Source organism: Hipposideros armiger, unplaced genomic scaffold, assembly GCF_001890085.2.
Source record: "Hipposideros armiger isolate ML-2016 unplaced genomic scaffold, ASM189008v1 scaffold_509, whole genome shotgun sequence".
NCBI classification, from domain to species: Eukaryota; Metazoa; Chordata; class Mammalia; order Chiroptera; family Hipposideridae; genus Hipposideros; species Hipposideros armiger.
Genome location: NW_017731859.1, coordinates 667,429 through 681,069, shown reverse-complemented (window position 1 = coordinate 681,069; position 13,641 = coordinate 667,429). Strand labels below are relative to the sequence as shown.

At 41.8% G+C, this 13,641-nt stretch overlaps 1 protein-coding gene across 12 annotated transcripts in view; it reads right to left on the bottom strand.

Moving 5' to 3' along the window:
* The window catches only part of MTMR1 (myotubularin related protein 1), a 73,279-nt gene that overhangs the window by 50,676 nt on the left and 8,962 nt on the right, over positions 1-13,641 (bottom strand). For 3 of the 12 annotated variants that reach the window (XM_019667877.1, XM_019667875.1, XM_019667876.1), the window contains exons 3-5: positions 4,081-4,104; positions 3,457-3,483; positions 1,841-1,894 (exon numbers count right to left, since the gene is read on the bottom strand). The exons of 2 other annotated variants lie outside the window; for them this stretch is intronic. In XM_019667877.1, coding sequence (XP_019523422.1) covers positions 1,841-1,894; positions 3,457-3,483; positions 4,081-4,104 — 105 coding nt within the window. The remainder of the gene's footprint in view (positions 1-1,840; positions 1,895-3,456; positions 3,484-4,080; positions 4,105-13,641) is intronic. 7 more of the 12 variants (XM_019667878.1, XM_019667879.1, XM_019667880.1 and 4 more) reach the window with 7 other exon arrangements.

Genomic DNA, 13,641 nt, shown 5'->3' with positions numbered 1-13,641 from the left:
TTAAAAATAAATGGGGAAAGGTTATTTTGAAATATATTTACTAAAGCAAGCTGTTCTCATCAACTGTATCTGGAAGGGGTAGGAGAAAATGCGGCTCACTTTAAGCCTTATAGCAAGCCACACCAAATACTTTATAAAGTCCTCAACCCAGGACGAGCTAGCAAAATGTTGCGGATAGGAGACAGCAGTGAATGGGACCATTCTGAGAAGGTACAAGGCTCTCAAGATAGAGGTTGAAGATCAAACATTTCTCTTGTCTTCTGAAAGCCATGTTGAATTTGGCTTGAAATTCTTGTGCATTTATATGAAGCATGACTGCGTTTGTGAGACATAGTGAGACAAACTTCTCACTAATAATTAAATCTGGGACATGCTTTCTAATTTATGAGAAAACAACTATCAGAACAAAACAGATAAATGATCCCACTGCTTCACATTTCCCCATAAAAGAGTTATTTTGTACAGGAAACACATTTAACTTTAGCATAGGAATTCAAGAAGAGAATAGTTTTTAAAGGCTCATTGTTTGGTGAGTACAGTAGATTCCCTTTATAAAGCTGTTGTTAGGAAATGGGTCTCACACTTGTGCTACATTAAGCTTTGACTGCAACTACCAAGTTGCATAGGACATGATTTGACCCTTGATTTATCCAACCCATGTACAGACAGCATAATGAAAGAATGGAATAGTCTCATGAACGAAATTTGATCTCCTGAACACACCCATTCCTCTTGGTGTCCTGGCTCCAAGTATTGCCCAGTTGCGGAATTCCCTCTGCTGTTCCCATCTAAACCCTGTTCCGGCAACCCTGAAAGTCCAGCGGAAGGCCCACCAGTTCCTTGAATTTGTCCCCAAGGGCTCAAGCCCACGGATGTCCCTGCCCTCGTCACTACTTTTCTCCTCACCTGATTCTAATATTCTGGGTGGGCAGTTAATGGCTCCATGCCGAAAGCAATGGTTTCCAAATCGGGTGCTTCAAGGTGCTTCCAGAGTCACCAAAGGAAGGTGGGCTGGGCAGAGGCACAGCTGAGCACGGGGCCTTGCCACATTTCCCTGGAGTGCACATCTACCACTCTCACATATTGAGTTTCTCCATAAGCTTTGGGGAAGGTTCTGTTGCTTTAAAAGACTCTAGAGCAGCGGTTCTCAACCTGTGGGTCGTGACCCCTTTGGGGGTCGAACGACCCTTTCACAGGGGTCGCCGGGTACTCGTATGTGGGCGTTTCTGCACGTGGACCTGGAGACGGATAGAGGAGTGGTGTCTTGGTTCCTAAGACCATCGAAAATATGTGTTTTCCGATGGTCTTAGGCAACCCCTGTGAAAGTTTGAGAACCGCTGCTCTAGAGGATCTAGAGGTACTGAGTGAAGAGTAAGCACTCAAGGGTACTCTAATGAGTATTTTTCTTCTGATCAATAAATACTAACTACATGGACTCATTCCACAGGTACTTCCAAAGTGCCAGATCCTGCGCTTGTCACGGACCATGCACATTTGAATAAAGCAAAATCCGCACCCTCAAGGAACACCCTTAGCCTATGCCTCTGTCCCTTCTAAGTCTTTGTAACAGCATTTCAGAATCCTTTCATGACTGACGTTCGTTACCTCATCAATAGCCCTATATGGGGAAGCCAAGAAGTACAGGTGAACAAATTTCTGTTTGACAAAATGTTGGATAAACCAATTTTTGCAAATAATGTCATAATGGAATCTACCAAACTTGGACAGGAGGGCACTACGATAGTGATAAAAGCATTTGCTTATTGTCTAGAAATCTAGTATGAAATGGCTTCTAAATACACGATCTGCAGCTACAAACAGATGAACACGTAGAACTTGCCACCTGATCAGCTTCAGCTTCAGAAGGGTAGCCATTGTGTTCTTCCTGAATCTCCTGCACAGCACCAGGTGCATGGACAAGAAAAGGCAAAGAGGAGAAAGAGAAACACGTGCAAACAGACAGGTGAAAGGACAGAAGTTCTTTTTTAAAGAGACAGTAAGCATGTAAAAGTTGACACACCTTTCACGGCTTTGCAAATCACAACATTTCAGCCCTTGGCGGTAAGGGAATAACCTGTAGGCCACCTATAGCATCCTCAGCCTAAAATGGAGTATCTATTCTGTGTGTGTGTCGGGGTAGAAAAATGAAAAGCAAACATCATGGATTTCAAAAAAGGTAGTCTTTTGAAAATCAAGCAATACGTACTACACCATATAGCAAAGAAACAAAATAACAGACATATGATATACTCATAGCAAATAAAGCACACCACAGAAACCAGGTGAAGGGCAAAATCAAGCCAAAATACAAAGGCAGTTCATAGACATGCATTTTAAACACAGTAAGTATTCATATGCTCTCAAGAATTATTATATTGTCCAGGGGTCAACTCCAGTGGTATTACCAAAATTTCCACAAACATGCGCATGCCCATGTCACATGCTGGAGATATACGTATACACATACATATACATATATGTATACATATAACCTGGTACTTATTGCTCATTGCTAATTAAATATTTGAATTATAAATCAATACCATATGAAATACTTCTAATTACAGTATCAACATGCTTCAAACAAACAGTTAAAAGTCACATATCTTTATGTAGTTTTTTCCCAGTCCCTTTAAAGGTATACTGTTCTTAATTTCTTCATAGAATCAGTTTTTGAAACTTTAAAAATTGGACTTTTAGTTCATTAGATGGTATAAAGAATATGAATACTGAAGATGAAAATATTATTACACCTTTTAAAATTTGTGTCAAGTCTCTAAGGCTGAACGTATTAAAATTTAGTATAATATATATTTTCCTTCATGAAACTTTGGATACAGTGACTATATTTCTTTGAAAGGCAATCAGTGAAGAATTAGCAAAGCTTTAAAAGAATTTACTATTCCCTACCTTTCATTTTTGTCAATCAAGTAAAAGAGCTACTTGATACATTTTTATACTTTATTATCAGATCGAATTCAGTACACAGTTGGTACTGCTCCCCCTCAAAAGGGGATAATTTTTTAAATGGAGCCAGTTTTTTGAAATTTCCATTTTTTAAAATACAAAGAAAATGGAATCATTCTTTGATAAAATGTTTTTAATCAGAAAAATGAATGACTAAACAACAGAAAAACCACACAGCATTTGAAAGTCCATGCAAATGTAAAGCCAAACACTAATATTTAACAATGTGAATCAGTCAAAGAAAATGATTCTCATGAGCAAAAGAAAACATGGCGAAAACAAGATTAAATAAAGATAAACCAACTAGACCTGACTCCTAAGAATCTGACTTAACCTGCGTATGTTTGCATGACTTCATTGGCTTCAATGACATGAAAACTTTTAAACTGAAGTCACTAATTATTCTGTCAAAATCCACATTGTTTTCATTTAATGGAAATAGGTTAATTTTCAACATCTGATACTCAGGCTTAAATGCGTGTACATTACCAATCTTTGTCGTGCTCTATGAACACTCTGAAATAAAGGGGAGAAAAATCATGAGGAAAATATAAGCTCTAACCCACTGGATGTAACAGCTACATCCGGGGTTTAAGAAATACTAAATGGGACTGATTTTGCTACACTTATCTTTAGGGTTAGCACTTCTGCTTTTGGGATTCAGCATGCAGACACAAAGGTGAGTTAAAATCTTACTTAGATAGGATGGACAATAACTGACCACTCTGCTGTGGTTGCTTAAATGCTTTAGCATGAATTAATGAGCAACAACGTGAAAAGGGGACTCTGTAGGCCTAGTCTCATAAGCCCCTGCCACGAAGATCCATTTGGTCAGAACTCATGAAACACAACAAAAGTCAGTATTACACACTTGTAATTAACAATTTCAGCATCCTGCCCTTACACACATTGGCTTTCATTGTGCATACAAACATTGTAACAAATAAAGCATTTCTAGTGAACACTGAAAGCTATGACACAGCAGAGCAAATTGATCTGAGTGACTCATAAAAACCAGTGAGAAGGTAAAGAACACTAAATAGACCAAGTGTTCCGTAAAGCACAGAGACACACAAGTAGGAGGCCCATCCACTGAAAGCCAAACATCCTTACCCTTATATCAGGCCTCCTGAAAACCTGTTAGTCAAAATACAGAACATCATCACAAATACGTTACTACTGACCTGTACAAAATGCCATTAAGTTCACCAGCCCATTCCCTAAGGAACATCATAATTCTCTATATAAAACCAACCAGATCAATCGTAACACATTTGCCCTCTAAGTTTTATTCAATAGCAAATCAATCCTAACACATTTGTCCTATCATTTTCAGGCAAGTCTATGGTTTGGAGAAACTTATCGCCCTTAGGCTAAGACAAGCGACATTATTTTAAACACACACCCTTTCTGTCAAGTGCTATTGCAAGCCATTGTGAACAGGCAATGTTTGAAAAGTTCATTTGTGTGTCTGTTTGGAATACTGAACACATTTTCCCATAGAAACAATGATATAAAAAGGCGGTTCTGCTCCCAAACCAGCCCACAGAAACAAAACAAAACTGAACCAAAAAACCCACAACAGCTCCCACATTGTACCCAGAGCACAGCTCAGCTGTAGTGTTAATGGTATCACAAAACCCAGCTGACCACAAATCTTCACCAGGTTGTTAAAGAAATTATATTTCTGACTCGCACTTGGGACTCTAGAATTAGACTCCTTGATGAGAACAACCCATTGAGAGAAGGGTGCTTGTCCAGCTCCCCAGAGTCCCCTGCCTGGGGAAAGGCAGCTCCAGGTGGGAAGAGGGTAGCTCGCTGGTCTGGGAGGGCAGGGGAGGAAAGAAAAAGGGAGGGAGGCCTCGGCTGCTTTCCCCGCAAAGGGGAAGCCAAGCTTTACTGAATGCAGACACTGCAGCAACATTCTTCCTTCTTTGCTTGTGAATGCTACTTTAGCATGCAGGGTATGCACTCAGGAAGCCTGGGTCAGAGGAAACATCCCTGAGAAGGGGTGGAACTTTTGAAAAGCGAATAGTGGTAATGGTCCGAGGAAGGCTTGAATTGTCTGTTCCCCATTCCAAAGTCTGAAATCTGACCATCCAACTAACTGGATGGCCTATGGAAAACAGATCATTAAAAAAAATCACCGGAGGTTCTTATTATCTGTATAGGTTTTACTTGGGATACATAAGATCACACGAATGAATAGGAGGGTATAGACTTCATCGTTGTATCACCATTAAAAGAAAATACTGGCTGAAGTACAAATGGTTTTCTGAATTACGTGATGCTGGAGCTCAAAAAAGTACTAAAGCCCATACATTCCTAAATGTAGGCTATTTAGACTAAAAAGCTTAAACCCAGCTCTTTTTGGGGATGGGTGATGGGTATGTTTATCATCTTATTTGTGGCGACAATTTCACAAGAGTGTCCCTATCAAAACTTACTAAATTGTATACTTTAAATATGTGACATTTATCATTTGTTAATGATACCTCAATAAAGTTAGTACAAAATAGTTACGTTAATAACAAGTCAAAATGGGACATACATGGCAATAAAAGCTCAAAATTGAATCTCTGCTCCCCAAGCGTTATTCCTCAGTGATAACCATGTTCAATACACCTCTATTTTTAATTCTGAGGACCATCTCCATAACATAAAAATGTTTCCACCTTGACTTCTTGATTTGTCAACTTGAAACCGTAGCTAGTGACCTCCCATTTTAAAAGATGAGGAAATAAACTTTCTCAAACTACCATCTCCTTCTTCCTAATCTCTGCTAATTGAAATTTTAATTTTTAGTTCTTTTATTGCCTTCAGCAGCTGCATCATGGGGGAAAAATACTCATGAAATGACCTCTAGGTGCCAGACACTCTTCTGAGCACTTTGCATTCATTAACTGATTTTACTCTCAGAACAACCTTGTGAGATAAAAACTATTATTGGCCCCATTTTTGATGAGGAAACCAAAGCACAGTTAAGTAATCTGGCCATGTTCAAGGTGGCAAAGCAAGTATTTAAACCTGGTGGTCTGCTATACAGCCTCAGCGTAGTGTCACTGTAATGAACACATTTAAACTATAGCCTTCACACATACATACAATCGCTCAGGGCTGACAAAGAAATCAACACCGCTACCCCTTCCTGCACTTCCTGTCTCTACTTCCAAACTTCTGCTCTAGCAAGCCATTATTTTCACATTTGTTCTGTAACTACGATTGCTTTTTTGACACTGTCTATAAAGTGACAGGAACAATAAAAAATGAAAAAGCAGCATTCATGAGCAGTGGAATTGGGCCTCATATGTAGGACATACGTGGTGTGATCACAAAACACAGTGAATGTTTAAATTAAAAAAAAATGATTATAGTAAAAGACACGTTGCCATGAATCCCCCTCAAAATGCTCCCCCTCACTTAAAGCACTTATTCCATCATTCCTGCCACTTTCTGAAGCAGTTCTGGAAGTCCTCTTTCGTGAGTGTCTTTACTTCATCCTCCACCATGACAACGCTCCATGTCACACATCGCTTCTGGTATACGGCAATTTCTGTCAAATAAAAACATTATGGTGTGTCCTCATCCACCTTATTCACAGGATCTGGCACGGTGCGACTTCTGTCTCTTCCCCAAAGTCAAAATGATCATGAAAGGTAAATGTATTGAATCGGTTCAGGACATCAAGGCAGCCACGACAGTGCGACTAAAGACCCTCACGAAAGAGGACTTCCAGAACTGCTTCAGCAAGTGACAAGAGCAATGGGATAAGTGTGTTCGAAGCGAGGGGGAGCATTTTGAGGGGGATTAATGGCAATGTGTCTTTGACTGTAATCATTATTTTTTATTTAAACATTCACTGTATTTTTTAATCACACCTTATACACCATTGCCAACAAGCCTTTGCTACTGGAAGGAGAAACTAACTCGAAAGTCTGGAAAGGGGTAGGATGATAGCGTGCTTTTACACTCACAATTCTTTATCTACTTGTAATGAAATCCTCAGTATTGCTGGTGTGAGTCCAGGGAGGTCAACAGAGGCGCTCCTGGAAGTCTCTAAGTTGATCCCTAAGTGTTCCTCTGTGGTTCAGTTTACACCTCTCCTAAATGAGCCATTTGAGGCACAGAGGGGTTCATTTTTTTTTTCTTGAATCAGATTCTGATCGAAGCTGGAGAATAGTGGTTTTATGTCAGGAGACCTGGGGCCAGCTCTCTCCAGCCAGTGTGGGGCCTTCTCATATCTGCACTTGGCCTCAATCTTTACACATACAAAAGGAGAGTAGTCTACCGAATGACTGCAGGGACCTGGCCAGTTCTAAAACCATAGGACTCATTTATCTACACCTCACGCAAAGACTTCAGAAAACATCTTCCCAACCAAAGCTTCAGGAGGCAAATCGGCAGAGTGGTTAAAAGAATGAGCGCTGGAGTCCAACTCTGCTTCCACCACTTACTGCCCGCCAGACCCTTGACGAGTGGCACAAGCCGGCAGTCTTAGTCCCCTAGTCTCCTCTTGTCTAAATCAGTGATGCTGGGAATACGTCCCTTGCAGGTTGTTGGGAGAGTTAAATCGGGTAACATAACTAACTGTACCTGGGTGGACAAGTACTCGGGAAGCAGTGGCGAGCATCAGCACTATTTAGGTAACCTTTTTAAGTTGATGGGTCTCAGCCTCCCCAACTTGCACCACAACTCTCCTCAGCTGCCTCACATCCCTCTCTCAACTCCTACACGTGCCAAGAAGCTGTGAGAAGGTGCAAAAAAGTTAAAGATCTCAGTCAACTTAGCAAAGCAAGCAGACTGCCCGAAAGTTAACTCAAATTTACCTACTTCTAAATGGCTTTCACTAAATCAAGAAAGAGCACTGTGAAATGACCCCCGTTCGTGACACAGAGCTCCTAAAACCCTTGTAAATAAGAGTGCTAAGACCATCTCTTGTTCTAACATTTGAGTTTTGACCTCAGTTCCTGACAGAGCTCCTAAAACCCTTGGAATTTCCTGGATGATAGGAGTGTCTTTGTTCTAACTCTGGGTGGACTCTTGGATGGGGGCTTGTTACGGGAAAAGAGCGAGTCATTATTAGAAGCTTGAGACTTGTCGGTGCCACCCCTCCCATCCACAGAATAGGGAAGAGGGACTGGAAAATGAGCTTATAGACCATGCCTACGCGTATGTGATGAAGTTTCCATAAAAACCCCCGAAGTATGGGGTTTAGAGGGCTTCTGGATTGAACACATCTACATGCTGGGAGGATGGTGCACCCTGACTCCATGGGGACAGAAGCTCCTGTACTTGGGGCCCTCCCAGACCTTGCCCTATGTGCCTCTTCACCTGGCTGTTTATCTGTGTCCTTCATCATACCCTAATAAAACGGTCAATGGAGGTCAGTGTTTCCCTGAGTTCTGTGAGTTGTTCTAGCAAATGACTGGATTCAAGGAGGGGGTTGTGGGGAACCTCCAATTTGTAGCCAAGCCTGGCGGAAGTTGCGGGGAGCCTGGACACCCCCTACTTGCAATTAGTGTCTGAAATGAAGGACAGTCTCATGGGACTGGGCCCTTAAACTGTAGGATCTGCACTGACTCCAGTTAGCGTCAGAGTGAACTGTAGCACACCCAGCTGGTGTTGGAGAATTGGTCAGTGTGGGAAAAACACACATCCGATGTCGGAAGTATTCTGGGAATGTGGTGTGAATAGCAGGGAGGAAAACAGTGAGTTTTTTCCCAGACAAGCACCAAAATTTAAATTTGTATAACAGTTTGTGTTGGAGGTAAAGCTCCCTTCCTTTGCCCTCAGGTTCCATTCAAGTCATCCTTTGGGGCACCCTCCACCAGAGAGGTGGGGGCTCGGCCTGACCACTTGCTCTGGGTGGATTTGGTAAGGAGCCAACGTGTTCCCTTTTGCCCGTCTGGGCTCTCCGGGATCTGTGTGCCAGCCTGCTTGGAGGGTACAGTCTGGTCTCCCTAGGCCAGCGGTTCTCAACCTGTGGGTTGCGACCCCTTTGGGGGTCGAATGACCCTTTCACAGGGGTCACCTAAGACCATCGGAAAACAAAAAGATATTTACATTATGATTCATAACAGTAGCAAAATTACAGTTATAGAAGAGCAACTAAAATAATTTGATGGTTGGGGGTCACCACAACATGAGGAACTGTATTAAGGGGTCGCGGCATTAGGAAGGTTGAGAACCGCTGCCCTAGGCCATGGGGAGTTGGCCTGTGTGGGCCCTGCCCCAAGAGGCTGCAGTTGTCCAGGGCTGCCTTTGGGGGAATGTGTTTACTTCCGGGCCCCCTGTGGCCTCATACCGGAGCCAGGTCCTCCAAGCCAGCTTTGATCAATTAATTGTGGTCTTAATCTGTTCGGCTCCTGTCGGAATTCTTCAGAAGGTAAGAATTGGCACCCCCAAATCCCCAACAGTGTGACAGTATTTCAGAAAGTTTTCAAACCCAGCCAGTACCAGTAATACAAATACTAACCAGGTCTGCTCGAAGCCAGGCACTGTGCTAAATGCTTTCCGTGTTATCTCAACCCTCCCCCCACCCCAGCCACCTGGGAAAGAGATTCTGCCACTATCCCCATATGTCAAATGAAGACCCTGAGGCAGCAAGATGTGAGGTCACGTATCCACAGAGCTCACAAAGCCAGCAACAGCAGAGAGGGGATTCAGACCCGAGCTCGCTGGTTTGAGTGTCCATGCTTTTAATCTGGAAAAGGCCCCACCTAAGCCTGTTCCCCTTCAGGAGCAGACTGATAAAGGCCTTCAGGCTTAATACCCAGCATGCCCTCCTCTGCCCCCTCCCTCCTCCCACCGCACCTCATTGACTCGTCTATTTCACGCCCACCACGGTCCAATTTGTACTGCATGTTCTGCCGTCTCTTTCCCCTGCTATGAATTCCACGCAGCCCAGCTCAGCCCCTTGCACATAACAGGTGCTCACATCACATTTATGGAAGTGGGTTGGTGCTCAGCACTTATGCTCTCCTCCTCTCGTGTTCGTCCTTACAAATCATAGCTTAACAATATGCTTCATATTTCTGATAGTTGCTATAATAATCAAAATTCATTTTACATGCAATACAGAGAGATTCTATGTACGTGTTATCTGATTTTCCCGATAGTTGTGTATTACAAAATACAGTGCTATATCAGAGCCAGGATACTGACACTAAGTCAAGATACAGAACAATTTCGTCACCACGAGAATCCCAATGCTGTCCTTTGTAGCCACATCCACTTTCTCCCTGCTCCTCTCTTTCTTAGCCCATTAACGACTAACCTGTTCTCCATTTCTATAATTTTGTTATTTGAAGACTGGTATACAAATGGAAACATACAGTGTGTGACCTCTTGGGAGTTGCCTTTGTTGTTGTTATTCAGTGTAATTCCCTTTTCTCTGTTTCTCTATCCTGCTGTTGAACCCATTCACTGATTTTTTAAATTCCAGTTATTGTAGTTTTCAGTTCTAAATTTTGCATTCGCTTTTCCTTTATCTCATATTTCTTTGTTGTCATGCTTCTATTTCTTGTCTCTCCCTTCCTATGTTTTCATTGTTTCGAGCAGATTTGTAATTGCCGATTGAAACAATTTTATAATGGCTTCTATAAAAACTTTTCCACATGATTCTAACAGCTCTGTCATCTCAGATCTGGCATCTATTGATTCTCTCTTTTCATTCAGTTTAAGATCTTTTTGATTCTTGGTATGATGAGTGATTTGTAATGGAAATTGGGACATTCTGAGTATTATATTATGAGATCTTATTTAAACCCTTCTATTTGAGCTGGTTTCTCTGACACTGTTCCAGCAGGAAAAGGGAGGGGTGGGGCACTGCCTCATTACAGCCTGGCAAGGACGGAATCCAGGCTCCCCACTTGGCCTCACTGGAGGGTGGGTGTGGGGCCCCAGCTTTTTCTGTGCTGTTTGGCTGGAGTACAGTGGTTAGTGTCTAAGAGTTTTCTTTTTGCGAGGCTGCCCCTTTCCTGGTCTTTTGGCTAGAGAGAGTAGGCTTTTGTTGTCTGGGCCTGTTGGCATTTCTGGGTTGCTGACTTCTTCAGCAATAAGTCTGGAACATATGTGGCAAAAAAAAGGAAAAGAAAACAGGAACTTCACCACCCTGCTGCTCCTGGGGTGACCAATCTGCCTTCTTCTCTCTACCTTTCAGGGAATTCTTATGTTTATTTCACAGATAATGTCCAAGGTTTCTAGTTGTACTTACTGTGAAGAATAAGAAAAAATACATCTGCTCCACCTTTCCAGAAGAGGAAGCTCAAATTTTGATATTTTTCAGCAAGAATTCTTCCCCACACAAAACCCTGGGAGATAGGCTAGCACTCTTCTATTACAGTGGTTATAAACTGGAGGCCTACTGCTCCAACAGGCAGTAGCAGGGTGTCTTTCTAATTTAATTGTTTTTAGGGGGACATGCTGTACTCTCCAGTTCTCTTACAGCTCCCTCCCAAGTCTGCCTGGCTGGCCAACTTTCCCATGTAGACGTTTGCATTTGCAAACTCTGACTTAATAAACAGACCATGAGGCCAAGCTATCAACAACAGATTACAGCCATGGATTCTGGAAGATCATGCTTATACTTCCCTTCCCACAGACTACTACTCAGTTTAGGAAACAGTAACTAGGACCCAGCTCAAGTACCCTGAAGCCTTTCTCACACACTGCATCCCACTTCCCTCCAAAGCCCTTTGGGAAATTTCTGTTCAGAAACCAGAATTTAATCACTGCGCTAACCTATTAAATGATTCAACTGAGTACAGGACCCTCTCTATTTTTTCCTTTTTCTTCAGAGTGTTTAAAGAAGAGATCTAGCTACTGTGTGTGCATGGATGAGGGGAGGAGAGACGAGAGGAGAGGTACAGAGAGGTGAGGATGATAACGACAATGATGGAGCCAGAGGAAGGAAGATGATTGCTTAAAACGAGTGTCCTAATTTCCTGAAGGCTGGCCAGGATCAAATCCTTTTGGACAGAACAGAATTGAAAAATGTTGTAGAAAGAAAGGAATTTAGACACAATCTAATCCAAACTCTCTTATCCTTACAGATAAGGAAACTGACACTCAGAGGTTATACAGGGTCACAAAGCTAGTACTGTTTGTACTACTCCATCACGCTCCCTTCTTCCTGGCCTAGTTCCACTTTCCCAACAATGGAAACTGATCAACTGTCATTTCTACTAATAGTTACTAAAAATGTTTCATTATGATTTGTGACTGTATTATTTCATCTAATCTATGGAACACTACATTCCGATCTTGTTCTTCAATTTATTGACAAATTCAAGACAGAGAATTTTACTCTTAGCCCAGTAAAACTGAGCTGGCAGTGGGAGGGGGCAAACAAAACAAACCATTTTATTATATTTCTACTAGTAGTCTTAATTATCAGGCAAATCTTCAGGATGACTTGGTATTAAAGTACACATTCATTAATTTAGTTTATCCACATGTCTGTCATTTCATATACCACCTCTATGAGTTTGGTTTGTTGTATCTACATATCGCTTGTATTAATATTAGTATTTATCTTTATAGTCACTTAAAATCCACTCCTTTTTCATGCTTGGCCTAGCTCTAAGCAGTAACATCCACTGGATCACACGTTTGATGTGCTAGTTTTGTCTAATATACATTAAAGCAATTACCTAACTGTTAAAACATGTCCATGGACATACCATCTAAACTCCTCGTGTGTGATACCAGGGATATTCTTACCACATTTTGAGTCATCTGATCCTGAGCCGTCAGCTTATGATGTGAATAAATAATAAAACAATGGTTCTCCAAAATCTAACACGAGTTGCTAATTATTCAGACTTGTGGGCATATACGAAAAATGTATGGCCCCACCACGGATTTCAAATACAAACCTCGGAAGCCTAGCTTTTCAGATTGTATTGTCCATAAGAAAGGTATGAGGCACTAGGCTCCCCACCCTCAGAGATTCTGATTCACCGAGTGGGATGGAGACCAAGGAAGCGGCATTTTTGCAGGCACCCCAGGGAGGGCTGATGTGTGAAGAACCAAGGGCCCCATTTTGAAAAACAGTGGATGGGAGGGGGGGACAAAATTTTAAAACTCACTCTAGCTTTTCAATAGAATGATTTGGGTTCAAATCCCAACTCTGACTGTGTGATACTGAGCAAATCACCTAACCTCTCTGATGTTTGGTTTCTTTCTTCATCTGTTTAATGATGACTATAATAAAAGCTTATCATATAAGGCTTAAACAGATGATATGTCAAAAAGTATTAAAACACCATAGAGCCCTCCTTGAACGTGCTAAAAGATGGATGAGGATGGTGATGTGGAAGCGCTCTCGGCAGCGTGCAGCTCAGAAAACAATCAGCATTTGAAATCAAGATGCAAGCAACTGTAACCGAAAACAAAAGATGCCAGTGCTCTCTGCTCTGTGTGAACATCTGCTCCCATTTAATTACTGACCTTGTGTTTAACCTAGAATAAATTAACCCCCAAATTGAGTGTGTATTTCAAATAAGATATTTACACAATAGATAATTTCAAATATTATCAACTGATGACTGCAAATTAAATCCTAAAGGACTTGTGTCTGGGCCTTCAGGGGAAACCACACGCAATGGCTCCCAGGCCAGAGGTGTCCCAGAGGCCCGTCTTGGTTACTCTGATTTTAAGAATGACTTTATA